The following is an 18134-nucleotide window of genomic DNA, read 5'->3' on the forward strand; positions in this document are numbered from 1 at the left end:
GGGCCTGAGGGCCTATCCGGCTGTAGGTATCACGGGCTACGGTGGGGCGCGGAGGCTCCAAGCTGCTCCCGAAGCTCTGCCAGGCCGTGCTGTTGAGCCCCGAGGCCCAGTCTGGAGGTCCGCGGACCAGTTCCCGCCCAAACCGGCGACCCAGCCAGCTTCTCCTCCTCGCCCCTGCACACTAGGCCCCACCTCGGCCTCCCTGCTGGACGCCGACCTCAGTACCGCTCCAAACACACCGCGCCTTGTGCAGGTCGTGGGCTGTCCCCATGCATACCTGGGGCCCAGGGTCCGAGGACGCCAACTGCGGCCCCTTGTGCAGGTCCTGGGTTGTCCCCGAGCCATACCTAGGGCCCAGAGTCTGTGGACGGCTGCTGTGGCCCTAACCTGGAGACCAGGGAAGCCCACTGGGCTGCCGCGTGCACCCCTCCTCCTTCCCTATGTTCCTGAGGCCCATGTTGCAGGTCTCCCAGCAGCCCGGTCCAGCTGCCCCTGGGCCTCGGCGCATAGAAGGGGCTCCTCAAGACCATCATTAGCCCAAGCAGAAAGGAGGCCCTGCAGAGTGGGGTGCAGAGACATAAAACCAAATACAGGACTGGAGCGGAGGCTGCTGGGAGCTGAGATGGGAATCTCAGCGCTTCCTTTCCACTAGAGACCAATTAAATATGCCAGGAGGATATCCTGGGGGAGGGATGCAGACAGGCTTCCAGGCAGAACCCATAGAGGAGGTTAAACTGGGAGCTGGAGAGATGGCTCAGAGATTAAGAGCACAGGCTGCTTTTGCGGAAGACCTGGGTTCAAATCCCAGCACCCACATGGCAGCTAACAACAGTCTGTAACTCCTGTAATTCCAGGGGCTCTGACGCCCTCCTCTGTCCTCTTGAGGGCATTGCAGGACACAGGAGTTCTTAACTAAGCTCATACACACAAAAAATAAGTCAAAGAGAAAAGACAATCGTGGTGGTTGTGGGGTATCTAGGAGGTTGGCCTGAGCCTCAGTTCACAGGGCTGAGGGGGCTACCAGCTTGCCACCCAGCCTGACGGAGCATTCCCAGGCACCTTGATGCTTGGGAGGAGGCAGTGTGGTCCAATTTTGCTGTTCCTCAGGAATGCAGGACTTGCAGCCCCCTCCCAGCTGTGTGGCCCCTCCTACCCATGTCCACTGGTGTAAGGTCAGCTTTGGGCCCCTGTTGAGGCAGGTACTGAGTGATGGGACGGACCGGGTTTCCAGCCCACAGCTTTCCTTGAACCAGCTCACCCTGTTCCTGGCAAAGTTGGGCGCTCTCCACTCAGGAAGGGGTCTGACAGTCTCTTTTAGCATGCCTGATTTTCTCCTTCTTTATTAAATGACTGTTTCAAGATGTAATTACAGTTGAAGGTGACGTGTTAGAGGACAGGTGCATTGAAGGCATCAGAGTGCTGGGACCCAGCTCTTGAAATGGGGGCAGGAGAGGGACAATTAAAAAGATGTGAGGGTACAACCGACAGGATGGGGGGCATGACCCCCCCACCCAGCTCAGCTACACAGCTTCTGGGCAAGTGGCTGTGGGGGAAGCTTGGCTCAGCAGATGGAGCTCCCCAGGGGTCTCAGAGCACAGTCACCAAGGCCAAGGCCAGCTCCACCCACACACGTGTCTATGTGACATTGGGCCTCAAAAGGTAACTAAAAAAGTTCAGAACAAAAACAAACCTCAAAAGTAAAAAGGCTAAGTGTAGCAGAGTAATACAGAAATATATACACAGGCCTTGGCCCCCAAGGTGGCCTCTAGGCAGTCTTGGGGCACTGTAGGGTCCCTGTGACCTGAAGTACAGGGCCTCAGTACACGGAGCTGTTCCTGATGCCACAGCATAGCACCATGCTCAGAATCATCTCGAAGATCTGTCGGAGGAGGGAAGGGTATGGTCAGCACCCAGGATCCCGGGAGGGGTGGCACCAGCCCACCAGACAGAAGCCCTGCACTCACCATGATGACAGCCACCACGATGGCTGCGATGCCGATGAGGTACAGCTTCCCAGAGAAGAGCTCATCGATCTTCTGGTGGCAATCCTGCAGGTGGTCAGGGTCAGAGCTGAATCAGTGACTGCTCACACAGGTGGGGGGGGGGGGAGGCTCTGCCCACAGCTTATCTTCCATCCATTCAGAAATAAAACCCACAGACACACTGCCTGTGGCCCTCTCCATCAGGGGATTGTAGCATTGGATCATGTGTAGAGGACCACCCACGGCTAGCCCAGGCTATTAGGACCCTGTAGCCCACTACCTAATGAGAACTGTGAGGTCAGGTCCTGCTTAAAGCATCATGGTGGGCCATACTCAGTCCCACCCAGCATACAGGCAGAACAGACCTGACCTGGGTCCCGCCCAAGGCATGATGTTCACCCCAATTCTACTCACCTGATTTAAGTTGGTGATTATGGTGCTGCCTGAGGGACACAAGTTGCTCGTCAGTGCCGAGGTGACCAGTGTGGTCAGCGTGTTGGAGCCACAGCAGCTGAGCTGCAGAAACCATGGGTGCCACAGTCAGCCCTGACCCAGGGCTCCATGGGATGAAGGGGAAAGGCCAAACACATCCACGTAACCCCAAAACCACACCTCATGGCACATTGCCCTGCTTGGCACACTCCTCAGGCACCTTTGTCCTCGGCACCCCTGGGCAGATGAGGCCCACTAGGTTCCCACCCCTGGGACCAGAGTTACAGAGGACACCCTCAGCCAGGCCCTGTCCTGCTCCTGAGGTCTGGACTGAGACAGCTCTCATCCCTGAAGATCACATCACACCCCAACCAGGACCCCCGCAGCCCACCCTCCTGCCTCAGCCTGGACGCACTGTCTCATGGAAGGTCTTCACCACAGCCTTGGCATTATTGGCGTCATCGTCCACCACGGCCTGCTGAAGGGCCTGGTCGTAGAACTGCTTCACGTCCTTGGCGATCTGAGAGAGAAGCACAGGCAGTAGGGTCTGTCTACCAAGAGCACTCAGCTTCAGCTTGATGCTTCCAAAGAGCTCTTATGACCCTCCTACCAACAGGCACCCCCAAAGCCCCTGCAGCCTCCCTCCCTGGTGAACCTAGGCGCACCTGGTCTTTGTTTACGAAACCCCAGATGCCAGCAGCCACCTCACAGGCAAACAGGATCACAAGGCAGGTGAAGAACTAGGGGAGAGAACAGGTCAGAGCCCAGGCCAGTGAGTCCAAAGAGCAGAGGCCCATGTGACCAACAACCATGTGTCAAGGGGACTGGCCATATCCACCAACCAGGGCCTGATTGGGAATAAGCCATGTGGAGCCACAAAGACCTCATGCAGCCCCTGCACCGAGGTCCAAGTTGTAACAACCGTCCCCTGCTCTCCACTCATCAGGTCACACTTGGGGTCCACAAGTGGCACATCCAAGTACCCACAGCCTTCAGGAGGGCACATGCAGCAGTGTGCCCTCAAGCCTGACCTTGGCTTTCCCACCTTTCCCCACACCCATAGAAGAGTAGACACAAGGTATGCCTCCGTTTCCCCAGCTGGGGTAGCTGGTAGGCTCCCTTCCCTGCTCCATGGCAAGCCAGACTCTAGAGGACACGTCTGGACCTCAGTTCCAGTAGGAGGTAGTGTGCCCAGGGGCACTGAGGCTAGCTTTAGAGAGGAGACACACCCCGTATAGAGTCTGTGCTTTTTCTTAAAGAAATTCCATCTTTTGGCATTAGCCTTCAGAGTCAAACTCGATGGCAATCAACCCAACAGGAAAATCAAAGCACTGAAATTCTGTGGACGACAGGCAGCCAGAGACCCTGCTCCCCAGCCCTGGTCCTGGCCCCAAAGGCCTCCTAACTCACCGTCCCCAGCAGGCACTGGGACTCCTGGATGGCCCCATAGCATCCCAGGAAGCCCACAAACATCATCACGGCTCCCACAGCGATGAGGATGTAGATGCCTGGGGAGAGACCAGGATGAATGGCCACATGTACCACTGTCCAAGACAGGAGTGTACCAGTGCACCCACCACAAGACAGGCCTGGCCACATGAGTGTCCTGTTGGAGGGCAGCTACTGCCATCAAAGGACAGAACAGCAACTCAGTGCCTACAGACACGAGTGACCTGTGTTTCACAGGTGAGCCCAGCCACGCACCCAGCCGCCCACCTCAGGGCACAGGGAAGGAGCACGGATGCCCAGCTGCTGGCCTGGAGGAGGATTCCTGGGACCCCCAGTAAGGGGCTAGTGTGAAAGGGAAGAAAGAAGTTACACAGCAGCCAACTCGACACCCCATCTCAGGACACCAGTGTATCAGCTGTACTACTCGGTGTGGCTGTGCTGGGTAGGGCCCCAACTCTAGAGGGCAGAAACCTGTGGATGGGGTAGCCCGATGATTGACAGAACGGCAGGCACAGCTTGAGCAGGGCATATAAGAACTGGAGCACTTGGCATGGGCTGGGCCATGTCCCTGTCTCAGTACCCACAGTCCTCCTCTCCTCTTGGGAAAGGCCACTGTATCTCTGCAGAGTCCTCCCAGCCCTTGGTCCCTCAGCAGACACAGCCCATCCCCCGGTCTCCACGGCAACGCTGCTGGGCAGCCCAAGCCTTCCTGTGTGAAGCCAGGCCCATTGTCCCCTGCCTGGTCAGCCCTGGGGAGAAGGCGCCAGGGCCAGGACCCAGTGCCAGGCTTAGAAACAGGAAAAGCCTTGGGGCCTGGCTTCCTCTGGCCTCATAGAACACATCTAGTCCAAGGAAGGACTTCCACCAGGGCTGCCTGGCAGGTGGCTTCCCCCTTGACCCGTGACAGGCAGAGAGCACCCTCAAACTAGGCCTCTGTCCTCAGGTCTTGAAACCCCAGCTCAAGACAAAAAGGGTGTCACTACCCCAGCTCACCCAGACAGATGCATCCAGAGTCCCCATGTCCACAGGCCAATGTTCCTGGGATGCCTACAGCCCCTCCCCAGCACATGCCTTCCAAAGCCTCTGAAGTGTTTCCTGAGGTGCTAAGCATGCTTCCAAAGCCAGCTCTCCCTTCTTCCCAGCACTAGACAAAGTGCCTTTGTCAGGGTCACATCTGCTCCCAAAGGGGGAGCAGCCCAGAGCAGCAGGAGGCCAGTTCAGAATGGGCAGGGACATGGCAGCCAGAGGGGCCCTAAGTAGCTCCCATCCACAGACCCGGGCCCTGCTGTGCTATACCCAACCTGTCGCACAGTCTAGTACCTGAGGCTATTTCCCCACAGCCCAGAAAGCCAGAATCGCAGTGCAGTCCCTGCTGAGAACCCCCAGAGAGAGGTCAGCTTCCTAGACCACGCTGTCATGGCCCTGCAGGGTATCCAGCCTCTCCTGCCATACCAGTGCGCAGCAGAAACTAACTCTGACACAGCCCCATAGCATCCACCCCAAAAGGCCCAGGGCTAGGAAGGAGTCTTCCATGGGCTCAGTTCACCCTTGTGAGGATATCCAACCAGCTGCTGTGGGCCCTTGGGGCTGGCAGGCATCCCCCTTCTCCTCTGAAGGGACCAGAGTGCCAATGTGGCCTAGCCAGCATGGCCCCACCCCCAACATAATGAAACTGCAGGTTCCTGTCTCAGAGGAAGCCAGGTTGCACCCCTGCCACAGCCTAATCCATCCCAACCATAGGAGGACTGTGGACAGGGTGTGGGGGTGGGTGGGGAGGAAGAACAGCAGTGAGATGACCGGAGTCCTTGGCTACCCTGGGACACCGGGCGGAAAGGGAGAATACAGGGTGTTTCTGACCTCGCAGGTCCCCACTACTCAGCAGCCAGGCATGTTCCCCAAGCTGAGAGTAGGAGAGGAAGACCCCTTCTAGGCTCCACACAAGATGGAAGATCCACCCCAGGCCCCTGCTGGGAGATGTGAACCAGGGGCCTGTCCTTGAAAGAGCAGAAACAGCTCCAAACACTTCCAGAGTTTCCTGGGTGCCAAGTCTCCCTTTCCAGGGAGGAGGGGGAAAAGTTGTTTCACTCAGCACAGCATAGCACTAAGGCCCTCCTCCTGCTCACTCTGTTGGGGGGGGCTCAGTCCCCCACAGGCAGCCTAATAAGGCAGGTGTAGCTGCCTGGCCTGTGTGGGCCTGGGGGGAGGGGCCTGAGTCAGCGGCTGTGGGCCCAGTCTCCAGCCCTCCCCAGCTCAGGGCTTTAGAGGCCTCAGCTGCTGTTGGCCGAGGCATCCAGCTCCACCCTGCCCAGGGAAGCGCCCCAGAAATGCCCGTGATAAAATAAGCATGGTCCCACAAGGCTCCTGCCCCACCCTGCTGCTGCCCTCTGCCTAGCCTAATCTCTGAGACCTGCAGGGGTCTTCAGGAGTCCCACACCCAACTCAGCTCTCCTGTCCCAAGGACCCCTCTCGTAGGCAGCCTCCCTGTCCAGCACAGGTTAGGCTTAGGCCACTGCCAGGTCTGATTGTTCACCCACCAGTCTAGACCCTCGGCCTCCTCTTGGAAGCCCTCTCTGACTGCTGATCTACAGTCCCTGGTCCTGGGCTTGTAACCAAATCCTGCCCCGAGTCACTCACCCACATAGAAAGTACTGGGTGCCGGCCTGTCTCCCAGCTCCAGGTACAGCAGGCTGGTGGTCTGAGGGTCATGGCGTAGCCACAGGGCCACGCCCAGGATGACGCCTCCGGCCAGCTATGAAAAAAGGCAGAAAACTGTCACACAAAGGCCAGAGCACCGTAGGGCATTAGGACAATCACCCAGAGCCATCGCTTTTCTACTTACTTATTTTTGGTCTTTTTGAGGCAGGGTCTCCCTGTAGCCCCAGCTGGCCTGGAACTTGCTACATAGACCAGGCTGGCCTCGAACTCACAAAGATCTGCCTGCTTTTGCCTCCCAAGTGCTGGGATTAAAGGCGTGGGCTTCCATGCCTGGCTCTAGAGCCATCACTTCTAACTGGAAGGACAGACCCCAGCCAGTTCCACTGTCCGAACCACTGTCTATTCCAGCCCCTGGACCCCACCTGACCTCTGAGCTGTGACTTCAGGACAGTGTGAAAAAGTTTGGGCTGAGGATGTAGCTTGGCTGGTACAGTGCTTGAGCCCTGCGTGGAGCCCCAGGTTCCATTTCCAGCACTGCGCAATCTGGGCATGGTGGTGCATGCCTGTAATCCCAGCACTCAGGAGGTGAAGGCAGATCAGGAGGCCCAGGTCATCCTCAGATGTACAGCAAGTTTGAGGCCAACCTGGGTTACATAAGAACCCTATTTCTAAAATATATGTATTTTACTGATCTCAAGTTCCAGGCTGACTAGACGTGCAATATTTTTATCTGCTAAGTATAAGCCAGGGGCTACACTGAGCCCTGGGCACTTGGGATGTCAGGCCTTTCCCCAAGATGGTATTCCATCCCAACAGTGGTGAGTTGGTTTGGGGGCTGCTGTAGGAAGCGTGCTGGGAACTCTATAGTGGAAACACCAAGTTTTCCCTGCCAGGAAGAGAGAAGTGATCTGATGTCACTGGGCTGCGCAGGGGGAAGCCACAGGGCACAGTCTGCCATGGCTTTGAGTGAAGCCTTGGAATGGAAGCATCTAGAATCAGGAGGCGACCCCTGGGACAGGCCCACATCCAGCCCTCCTCCCTCCTTCAGGGGCCAGTGGTCCTCCCCAGCCTGAAACCTAAACCTGATTTAAAAAAAAAAAAAAAAAAAAAAAAAGCACCAGGCAGCCCATTTCCTGCAGGGGGCCCAGGCCAAGGCATGTGCTCAAGACCCAAAAAGCCCTGGGGATCCCCCAGACAAGCAGGTTGGGGTGAAAAAAGGAGCCCTGAGGCTCACCCATCCCCCACCCCAGACTCCTCTCCTCCACCTCACCCTCAGAAAGAAAGCTGGGGAGAGACTTCCCCCAGAGCACCCTCCCTGTATCCCGACCCATGGGCCTGAAGCTGTGGTTTCCCAGCCCTCTTTAATTTCTAACTCTCTCTCCTCAAGGACGGATGAGACCTTGATCAAGGACCTGGAAAAGCAAGGTGTGTAGGAGAGCCATCAGGCCGTGCTGTGAGCTGCTGGCATAGCCACAAATAGCCTGGAGGACGGGGCCCGAGGATACCCTCGTGTGCCAAGTTCCTGGTGTTGCTGGGGTCCCCAGAATTCCCAGAATCCTGCAGGGACTGTCAGGTCTCTGCATGTCTGAGCCTGTATACCCTTGAGAGGCCAGGGCTTTGGCCAGGGTAGTTGAGACAGGAGGGTGGGTGTGGCAGGCAGCTCCGGCAGGCAGCTCCAGCAGGCTGGAACCCTCCAGAGCTGGCTTGAGGGGAGGAGGTGATGGTTCTGGGTTGCCCTGGTAACCCTGGCTTCCTTTGCAACTTTGAAACATGTATTTTGTTTGGAAACTGGTCTAAAGGTCACTCTGAGATGTTCCAGGGCAGAAGGAGTAGGTGACATACCCCTTCCCCAATCCTCCCTCTGTGGTCAGAGACCTGGTAGTGACAGACCCTGACTCAAGTCACCGAAGCTGAAAGACAGCTGGTGGGCCACCCCGCCTTCCCCAGCCTGTTTGCCCACCTGTTCAACAGCTGAGCATGCAACCATGCCTGGCTCAGGCTGCACCACCGGCACCCTCCCCAGCCGGGTGAACACTACCTGTGAGCTACGAGCAGAAATGGGTGAGCGATGATGTTCAGTCAGCTCGAGGGGCCTGCTAGCATTGTAACGGAGGCTTCCAGGGCAGGCTGGGGAGGCCAACACCAGGAAAGACTCTGTCCTCCATGCTGACAGGCAGACCAAACGCCAAGAGCCTGTGGCTTTCAATCAGAAAAGCGGCCAGCTAAAGCGGGGAGGGGGTGAGACCTCAGGGAATGGGGCACTTGGCCGCTTACCCCCTTGTCCCTGAGACAATCAGAGCCATTCTAGGTAGGAGAAGGAACACTGGGCTGGCTGCCCCAGCAAAGTGACCCTCTGCCTTCTACCCTAGGGAAAGACAAAAAGGTAAGGGGCTAAGGAAGGTGAGGTGGGGGGGGTGTTCCCCCAAGGAGTCAGAGGTTCGAAATGAACCTACTCTTCAAAGTGCCATCAGCCAGGTATGGTGCTGCACGCCTTTAGTAGCAGCACTCTGGAGGCAAAGGCAGATGAATCTCTGTGAGATAGAGGCCAGCCTCGTGGGAGACCGTCTCAAAAAGACCAAACCAAACAAAAACCTTACCATCAGCCATGGCCGGACAGGTAAGTGTTTAACGTGACCAAAAGGGATACGGATCGTCTATGGGGCTATGCTAAGAAAGTCAACCACCCACATTTCTCAAGGCATGTATACAAGGAGAGAGGGCACCCAGACGGGGCTAGCCTCCTCATATAAGGCATCAAAGAAGAGCCTCAGTGAGATTTCCAACCTTCTCACTAAAACCAAAACTGCTGCCCAGTGCTGCAGAGAGGGGTGAGGGGGCTGCTGCCACCCTAGGAAGGAGCTTGTGGTTCCTGAAGTCTGCTTCTGAGAAAGTTAGCTTAGCGCCCCACCCCCCTCGCCTTTACACTTGTGCATGAATGTTCCCCAAACCTTCCCTGCTGTAACTCCCAACTTAGAGCAGCCCATGTATAGTAGTCACCAACTGGTGACTACAAAGGGCCTAGGGTCCATCATACGGTGGGACCCTCGCTAAGGAAGGTGAGGTGGGGGGGGTGTTCCCCCAAGGAGTCAGAGGTTCGAAATGAACCTACTCTTCAAAGTGCCATCAGCCAGGTATGGTGCTGCACGCCTTTAGTAGCAGCACTCTGGAGGCAAAGGCAGATGAATCTCTGTGAGATAGAGGCCAGCCTCGTGGGAGACCGTCTCAAAAAGACCAAACCAAACAAAAACCTTACCATCAGCCATGGCCGGACAGGTAAGTGTTTAACGTGACCAAAAGGGATACGGATCGTCTATGGGGCTATGCTAAGAAAGTCAACCACCCACATTTCTCAAGGCATGTATACAAGGAGAGAGGGCACCCAGACGGGGCTAGCCTCCTCATATAAGGCATCAAAGAAGAGCCTCAGTGAGATTTCCAACCTTCTCACTAAAACCAAAACTGCTGCCCAGTGCTGCAGAGAGGGGTGAGGGGGCTGCTGCCACCCTAGGAAGGAGCTTGTGGTTCCTGAAGTCTGCTTCTGAGAAAGTTAGCTTAGCGCCCCACCCCCCTCGCCTTTACACTTGTGCATGAATGTTCCCCAAACCTTCCCTGCTGTAACTCCCAACTTAGAGCAGCCCATGTATAGTAGTCACCAACTGGTGACTACAAAGGGCCTAGGGTCCATCATACGGTGGGACCCTCGAGGAAAAGACAGATCCACAGAAGAGCACATCCAGGACCAAACAGCCAGCCCCTTCGGACTGCGTAAAAGCAGAATTCAAAGTTCGTTCAAGGCAGCTCAGTCCTGGAACTGGAAGGGGCAGGAGGGGCCACAAAGGATCCCAGGACCCTCTGGAATAGATCTGATGGTGGGTATGGTTTCACAGGATATACATGTTCACTGTGTGGCTGGCAGTGATCTGACAAGGCACACACATCTTGTCTACAGATCCACAGGTTAGGATAATCTACAAAAACGATGGAACATGCACACCAATTTTTAAAAAAATCTCAGAGACAAAAACCAAAACAACAATAACAAAAAATCACCAGCCTGAGGTCCATGGAGATACGGAGGGGCACAGGATGAGGCCTAGGCAGGTTAGGGTGGCCTGGCCTCTAGGTGTGTCATGTCTGAGCTGGGTGACCTCAGGCCCATCTTGGCCTCCTCTATCCTGATCCTCATTTGTAATTAGGGGACGTTCATGCGCAGAGGCCACCGTATTTAGCTCTCAACAGAGCTGAGGACACGATCCATGCTGGGTCTTAGACCATCAGAATCTGAAAACACCTCTGCCCCAAGTTCCCCTTTGGGAGGCAGCTCTGCCACCTGCTCCTGCAGCCTCAGAGACCTCTTGCTTAGGGGTGGTGGTGGGAGGCGCCCAGGTGGTGTGTCCAGATTCCTGGTGCACTGTTCCAGGGAACAGAAGGGTGCATTCATAACTCTATACAGGATTATGTTGCTTCCTCCTTCCTGGGGACTAACACATAACAGACTCAAACTTTAACAACAGGAGGAGCTGCCAGGCACGCTGGGTCCCTGCCCGGCCGGTCTTGCAGTTTCTCAGAAGTGACTGAAAGGGAACAGGCCTGGGGCAGCATTCTACTCTGACCTAGCTGCTAACTGCCTGCTGCCTGCTCTCGGCCTCAGACTCAGACGAGGGCTTCCCCATTGCTACACACACACACCTCGCATCAAGGGAGGGGCAGGATTCCTGTCACCCTAGTTGGCCACCCAGAGTGGTCAACTCCCCACACCCCCCCATGTTCCAGGAGCCTGACTCTCACGGGCTAGTTCCTTTAAGTGACAGTTCCTTTTGTGCCTCTAGGGCAGAACCAAAGGCAGGGGACAGACTGGGGGGCTGGGCCTGCTCAAAGCCTTCTAGGTACCCGGTGTACGCAGGAAACTATGCCAGAAAGCACCTGCCCACCTCAGTAACTGGGGGCCTAAAAACCTTCCCTGGGGCTCCAGGAGACAGTGGAGGGAGGGAAGAAGGCCTTTCCAGGGTCAGCTTGGATAAGCCAGAGGAAAGAGGCTTCATCCAGGCTGCTTTCAGGAGCTGGGGGCACCGGTGAGGTGAGGGTGCTGATGGAGGGAGGGGACGTGGGGTGCTGCCCTTCCAACCTGGGTCCCTGCAGGTTAACCCCGTGCCCTCAGGCACCACAGGAAGACAGTGCCTGGTCTGGGATTGGGAGGACAAGGTCAGATTCCTCTCTGGGGGACCCAGGACCTGCTCAGGCCTTCCCAGGAAGCCAGGACTCGCAGCCCACCGGAGGAGGCTCAGGAAGGAAGGAACTGGAGGGAAGGGCAGGAATCTTCATCTTGGCCAGGAAGCGCAGCTCCTTTCACAAGGCCTCCTCGACTCAGGAAGCCACTGTCCCAGTGTCTAAAAATAAGTGAAGGGGCAAAAGCCTAGCCTTGGGGCCCTGCTGATGGCCAGGGGTGCAAGGGGCCTGGAAGTGGTCACAGGCTTTAGAGGACTGGGTCACCCCAGCCAGGTCTGTTCCAGGGACAGGTTTCTCGCCTCCTTCTCGGGCAGGAAAGTTGGGAGGGACCTTCCCCCTTGGCCCACACCTGCCCTCCTCTAGTTAGCCCGCTGCCCCATGAAGCCCTGAAGGGAGACTATGTGGATCCAGATGGCCACAGTGACCTGTTAGATATGAGTACAGCAGGGGGCTGCAGGGAAACAGGGCCTCCTGGAGTTCTGTGCTTCAGAGAACGTTTCAGAGGGCCCGGCATGGTGGGAGGGTGAAGGGAGGCAAGGGGCAGAGTGGGTAGAGGAGTCCTGTACGGCTCAGGTGTTACCACCAGCCACACTAGGCAGCCGCATCTGCTCCCAGCTGGGCATGGCCCCAGTCCAAGGGGCTTTGAGGCTGCCGGCTCTCTAGCCCGCCCCACTCCACTGCTTCCCCACTCGGTGGCTTGGTCGCTTAGAAACCTCAGTTCCCTTATCGACCTGGATGAGCCGTTATCATGGGCTCCAGGGCACAGGAGAAGCCTGTTCCCAGAGGCTGAGGCCATGGGGTGGGTCCTTTAGTGAAGCCGTCAAAGTTACAGTATGTTTGGCACACACCATAGCCTCTGGCAAGCCTGGGCCCCACTCAAGCTCAGGGCTGGGGCCCTAAGAGAGCAGGTGGCTTGGGTTTCCTCACCCCGACAACCTGCCACACCGGGCACCTGGAAGCCTCATTGGGCGTTCACCGTTAGCTGTAGTGCAGAGCCAACTCTGATGGCTAACAGGTGACGACAGCATGGGTAACAGGCCACGATGCCAGACCCACCGAGAAGGCGATGATGACCCTTCAGATGGGAGGCACAGAGCGATCTGGGAGATAGGATACCACAGGGAAGCACAGGGTGTCTGGGGCCCTATTGCCCAGTGTCTCATCCCCAGGCTGACTGGCTCCCACCGCCAGCCTCCAGCATCTGGCCCCTATACCTATACCTAGGCTGTCTGGACCCCACATCTGGGATCTGTTGGTTCCTTTCCTGGAGTACCAATTTACGGTGCTTTGGGGCTCCAAAACTCTGGGCACCCTTAGTTCTAATGCACCTCCCTGCACTCCCAGCCCCTGCAGCCCTCACAGGGCCCCACATGCAGGAAGGCAGCTACCCTCTCCCAGCACCCCTTGTAGCTATGTTGGCAGACAGCTCAGGAGGCCCACCACTGGCTGATCACTAACTAGCCCCTTGGAAACCAGCTCCCAAAAATTTGGGGCCCATGCAGAGGACTCTCAGATGTTTTTTAGGGATGTTGCTTGGGACTTGCAGTTGGCTGGTGGAGCACTTAGGCTCGACCCAGAAAAGAGTGAGCCTGTGAGTGTGTGCATGCATGCGTGCGTGCGTGTATGTGTGTATAGGGGAGCTACTAGGGTCACAGGCAGTCAACAGGTTCCTGGAAGACCACTGACATGCTAGGTTACAGTGCATCCTTCTGGACGGGTGAAGGCCACTGGGGGCCAATTCTGAGACTCCAGCAAAAGTCTCAGAACAAAGTTGGCCACAGGGTCACCCAGTACTGTGTCCTAGCCAGTTCCCTGGTGTCAAGGCCAGCCCTGCCCCACCCTATCCCCCACCAGAACCCTCTCCAAACATCAGGCCTGTGCAAGGGTGACTGCCTGCTCCCTCCTGCCTGCTCCCTGGGGCACCTGGACTCTAAGCCTATTGATCTTGTGATTGGGGCACCATCCTTTGGCAGGCCTTCAGGTGCTGGAATCAAGGCTGACAGAGGGCGGCTCAGAAGCTGGTAACTCCAATTCTGGAGGCAGGACTTGAGCTAAGGTGGGGGTGCAGGGAGAAAGCCAGAAGGAATGAGGTGGGGGGCTCTTAGTGGAAGGGTACAGCATGTGGGCACCGGAGCAGAGCTTGCAAGGGGCTTCCAAGACTCCCAGAATGCCCTACTTTTTTGCTCCAGCGCCATGCCCCTCACTGCTCAGACATCCTCATCTAGGCCAGCGCAGGGACAAACCACAGACTTCCTCTCAGGCAGCCCAGTCCAATGGTAGTCTCCCCAAATCTGGGCAACCAGGGGAAGTCTGCTCGCCCACTGGTGAAAACGGGCACAGGAAGTCCTCAGCCCACCCTGAGCTTGCCAGGATTGCAGCCCCTCTTCCGGAAGGAAGATTGTAGACCACTAGGTGACAGACAGTCATGTGCAGTCTGGAGAATTAAATGCCAGTGAGGAGGCTGTAATCAGCCGTTCTCAGTGGGTCTGGCTTCCTGGGCCACTGGAAGCCTTAGGCTGGAGGGGCAGCCAGTCCTGGGCAGGGAACATAGCCTTCATCCCAGCAGGGACTCATGGCAGCCCTCCCCGGCTCCCGGGGCCAGCCAGCTGGGTGGACATCCGTTATCACACCCATTTCACAGATAAAGGAAGCAAGGCTCCTGCAGTCCAGGCTGGTCACCTACCCCAGGGTAGGTGTGTAGATAAGCCAGGATAAATAACACCTGCTCTTCTGACCTGTTCCCAGCAACAGGAAACAGAGGGACTGGCCCCCTGTACCCCAGACCCATCCCAAGGGGCAGGTGTCCAGGCTGCTGGTAAAGGCGCCTGTGCAGTCTCCTGCCGAGGCCGCCTGCTGCTTCCTGCCTTGTCTCCTGACTCACACAGCCTGGGAGTTCGAGACTGCTGGGCTCAAAGTCAGCTCTTGAGCAGTATTGATAAGCCAGTCTTTCTGGGGAGCAGAATGTGGGAACTTTTCTGGGGTGTCCCCTCCCACAGGAAAGCCACTCTCATCTCAAAAATGAAACTTAAGTGTCCTTCCAGACATCCATCATCAGCCTGTTCCCACCTCCAGCCTCCCTGAGCTCCTAGCTGCCCCAATACCCACCATGGGCCCTACAGGGCCTCCCAGCCCCCTCCCAGAGGCTGCCCATACACCACTGCCCAGCTTCCTTGGCCCGGCTCCCTGTGGAACATCATGCCCAGCATCCATTTCCTGAGCCTTCCCTGTGCCAAGCCCCTTGCTCCACACTCTTAGCTAGTCTGTTTGCAATCCTAGGAGACAGGGACCTCGAGAACTCCTAGATCAGAGGGAGGAAGTGGAGGTTGAGGGCCAGAACAGTAGGGTGGGGGCCTCCCCAGAGGTCCAACTCCGTAGCATCTAGGGTATTTTCAGCCACAGGGCAAGCCTTGCTAGAGGGGGTGCAAAGAGTGTCCCCTCTGCCAGGACAGGTGCACCTGGGTGTTCCGCATCCCTGGTCACTGTGGGGCCAGCAGGAGTGGGGAAATCTGTGAGACTGCAAGAACATGGTTTTCACTGTTCCGCGCTGGGTGGGCCCCTGGGAGCAGGGAGAGGCCATCAAGAGGTTTCTTGGAGCCTCAACAGAGACCACCCCCAGGGACATACTGGGGCTCCACCCCAGCTGCCTAGGAAACAACCAACCTCATCCAACCCCAGCTCCCCAGGGAGGCGGGGGGTGGGGGGGCTACCAGCTGGGGCAGGTGGGTGAGACACCCACCTTCAGCTCCCTATAGAGTCCTTACAGCCCACATCTGGGGCTCAAGGACCAACGGAGGAACTCCCGGGGTGTGCGTTTAATGTCTTGCCTCGGCCACAGCAGGTAAACACTGATCAACATGGCCATCCAGTCACGGTTCTCAGGACATGCTGGGGCAGGACAAGGTTACAGCTATCACCCATGCTGCTCCCTGGAGTCTGGGAAACTGCCAACCAGTGTCCCTCCAGCAGGCCACACAGCACTGCCTGGCTGGGGAGGTGGGTTGTGTCACTGTGGACTGCCTACCCCCAACATCTCATTCCCTATACCCGCCCACCCTGGGATCCTCAGCAATCCAGATGGAAAACAGATGTCTACCATCCCACACACTCACTCTAGGGGCCATCTTAAAGTTTGCCCTCCCAGCCTCAACTTTAGAGACACTGCCTGGGCATGACCCCATTCCTCCCTGGCAAAAAACGAAAGGAGGTAAGGAAGACAGGCTGGGCAGTGCAGGGGGGCAGGGTGGAAGCACCATCCAGAGGAGTGCCCAGCACCACCCACTCAGTCCCTGCAGGCAGGCCTGGAAGACTCTCTACCCCTCCGCAATTCCAGCCTGGGCAGGAAATGGAAACAAAAAGTCACACCACCATAGGTCACTCTCCAGCAGCCAAGAGTCAGGACAAAGTACCTCCCAGCTCAGGGACCCCGGACACCCTCCTACATCTCTCTGCACCCCCAAATGACAAAATGAGTGTGCACCTCGTTCCAAAGTCTGGACCTCCTACATCTCAAAGAAACCAAGCCCCTGATGTCTACAGACCCTTCCCATCTTTGGCTTACCCTTGCCTGTGCCAACTCAGAACTGTATGCCCCAATGCCTCATTCCCCTCGAAGCCTCCAAAGGCCCCGGCTGTGTTGTCTGCCTGCAATGAGGAAGGACAGCTCGGCCCCCGGGAACCAGGGCATGCTGCGCACCAGCATTGGGGCCACCCTGTCCTTCCCTAGGCCTGGAGCCCGACCCCCATGATGGTTCCAGGGTGGCGATACCAGGCTAGAGGGTGACCAAGGATGGGTTAAGAGTGGGGTGGATATACCCAAAGCTTGGATAGAGCGTGCCCCCCCCAACTTCCAGGCCCATCCAGGGGCGGTGGTTAAGATGAGCTCATGGGGGCGGGGCACCGAGAGCCCCGCCTTTGAGCCCCTCGGTGTTGGCGAAGCAGGATGAGCCCCAAAACAGGATCAGGAGGGCTGCCTGGACCCCTGCACGGATGAGGGCTCCGGGGTATGTGGCTCTGGCCCCCTTGCAACGGCCACCCATGCCCCTGACACCCGGACCCTGTGAGCTCATCGTGCGGAGGCCCGAAGCCCAGGTAGCTGTCCCGATCTTGCGGTGGAGGGGTGCCGAGGTCCGGGAACCCCCCCAACCTCGTCTGTCCACCAGTGCCCACAGGTGGCGCCGCAACTTGGTGGCCGCGCTGCGCTCCGCTCCCCGCCCCCCGCCGGGGCCTAGTTTGCGGCCCAGGCTGCCCACGCGGGGGGGGGGGGGCAGCCCGCCCCGCCCCCCCCCCCCCGCGGGGGCCTATTTTGCGGCCCGGGCGCCCCCCGGGGGGGGGGGGGGTGCAGCCCGCCCCGCCCCCGCCCCAGCCGCTCACCCAGAAGACGAAATTAAAGACGAAGAGCAGGTATTTGATGCACTTGGTGCAGCCCTCCACCCCCATGGCGGCGCGCGGCGGGCGGCCTACGGAGCTGGTCCTGGAGAGGGAGGTCTCCGGCGCAGGGGTCCGGGAAGCTGGGGCGGCCGGGCTGGGATTCTGGGGTGCAGAGAACCGGGCGCAGGCCACGCAGAGGCTGGAGGGCTGGACCGGGGAACCGCAGACTCCGCGCTGAAAGACAGTACGCGCTCGCTCGGGGACCGCGCGCGCAGCTCTCTGCACCCTTTATAGACCGTTAGGCCACGCCTACCCGCGGAGACCACGCCTCCCAGGCCACCCGGCCCCGCCCAGGCCCCGCCTCCCGCCTGCGGGGAGCCAAGGCTGGGGGAGCTCGGGTGCTGCAAGGTGCATGTACCCCTGAGCAATGGCACTTAGAGCGTCCGGAAGTTGGTTGCAGCTAGACCTCACTCTCTGCGCGTGCGCTGGGGACATGCGTCCGGGAGCTGCCGGCGGGCCTTGAACCCCCCAGGACTGGAAACAGCCCCCTCCACCTCTCTCCTCCCTTCAGGCCTTCCTCGGGCGCCTTGGACTTTTCAGGAGGGCTCTTCAGAGGAGGTGACTCTCCAGGGGAAGGGTCCTACCGAGACTCCAGTGCTCTATGTATAGTGCTCTCCCAGGCAACAACTTGGGTGGGCCTGAAAGTCTGGAATGGAATTCTGGGCAGCCAGTCCTATGTCCAGTGGACAGAGGGCAGTCCGTGGGAAAGTAACAGGTGCCGCCCCTCCCCCCGCATGGAAATGCTATATTCCATGCTGTCTGTCCTGGCTGTGCCTTCCAAAGCTGCATCCTTTGGAAAGGTGCTGTGACCCTGCAGGTGTTGGGGCTGTGAGTGGGGAGAGAGTCAGAGAAAGGGTGTCCTCTCCCTCCTAAGGAGTGGTTGCTGTCTGCCACCATATGCCCTAGTTTGCTTTCTTTGCTGTGATGAAACACTGACCAAAAGAATCTTGGGGAGGAAAGGGT

General features: G+C 57.9%; 1 protein-coding gene and 1 long non-coding RNA gene across 3 annotated transcripts in view; one reads left to right on the forward strand and one right to left on the reverse strand.

Annotated features, from left to right (window-relative positions):
• Positions 1–1310: 1310 nt before the first annotated feature.
• Cd81 (CD81 molecule) lies at positions 1311–17396 on the reverse strand. Its single transcript, XM_008839200.3, has 8 exons — positions 17115–17396; positions 6498–6612; positions 3825–3922; positions 3080–3154; positions 2830–2934; positions 2397–2498; positions 1965–2048; positions 1311–1879 (listed from the first exon to the last, which is right to left on the reverse strand). Exons 1-8 carry the CDS (start codon positions 17178–17180, stop codon positions 1817–1819), a joined length of 708 nt encoding a protein of 235 aa, XP_008837422.1. The 5' UTR covers positions 17181–17396; the 3' UTR covers positions 1311–1816.
• The window catches only part of LOC103738981, a 42372-nt gene continuing 30858 nt past the window's right edge, over positions 6621–18134 (forward strand). For both annotated transcript variants that reach the window (XR_001872574.2, XR_607470.3), the window contains exons 1-2: positions 6621–8918; positions 9575–16832. This is a non-coding gene — a long non-coding RNA (uncharacterized LOC103738981). The remainder of the gene's footprint in view (positions 8919–9574; positions 16833–18134) is intronic.

The sequence above is a fragment of the Nannospalax galili genome, unplaced genomic scaffold, assembly GCF_000622305.1.
Source record: "Nannospalax galili isolate Female #2095 unplaced genomic scaffold, S.galili_v1.0 scaffold1639, whole genome shotgun sequence".
NCBI classification, from domain to species: domain Eukaryota; kingdom Metazoa; phylum Chordata; class Mammalia; order Rodentia; family Spalacidae; genus Nannospalax; species Nannospalax galili.

Bases quoted from the DNA above. Each gene is read 5' to 3' on its own strand.
- Cd81 (XM_008839200.3), bottom strand. From the start codon at position 17,180: ATGGGGGTGGAGGGCTGCACCAAGTGCATCAAATACCTGCTCTTCGTC. The intron at 2,499-2,829 runs GTGCGTCCAGGC...TGGTTTCTGCAG, and splicing joins TGAAGACCTTCCATGAGACA to CTCAGCTGCTGTGGCTCCAA. The intron at 2,049-2,396 runs GTGAGTAGAATT...GACCACCTGCAG, and splicing joins TAATCACCAACTTAAATCAG to GATTGCCACCAGAAGATCGA.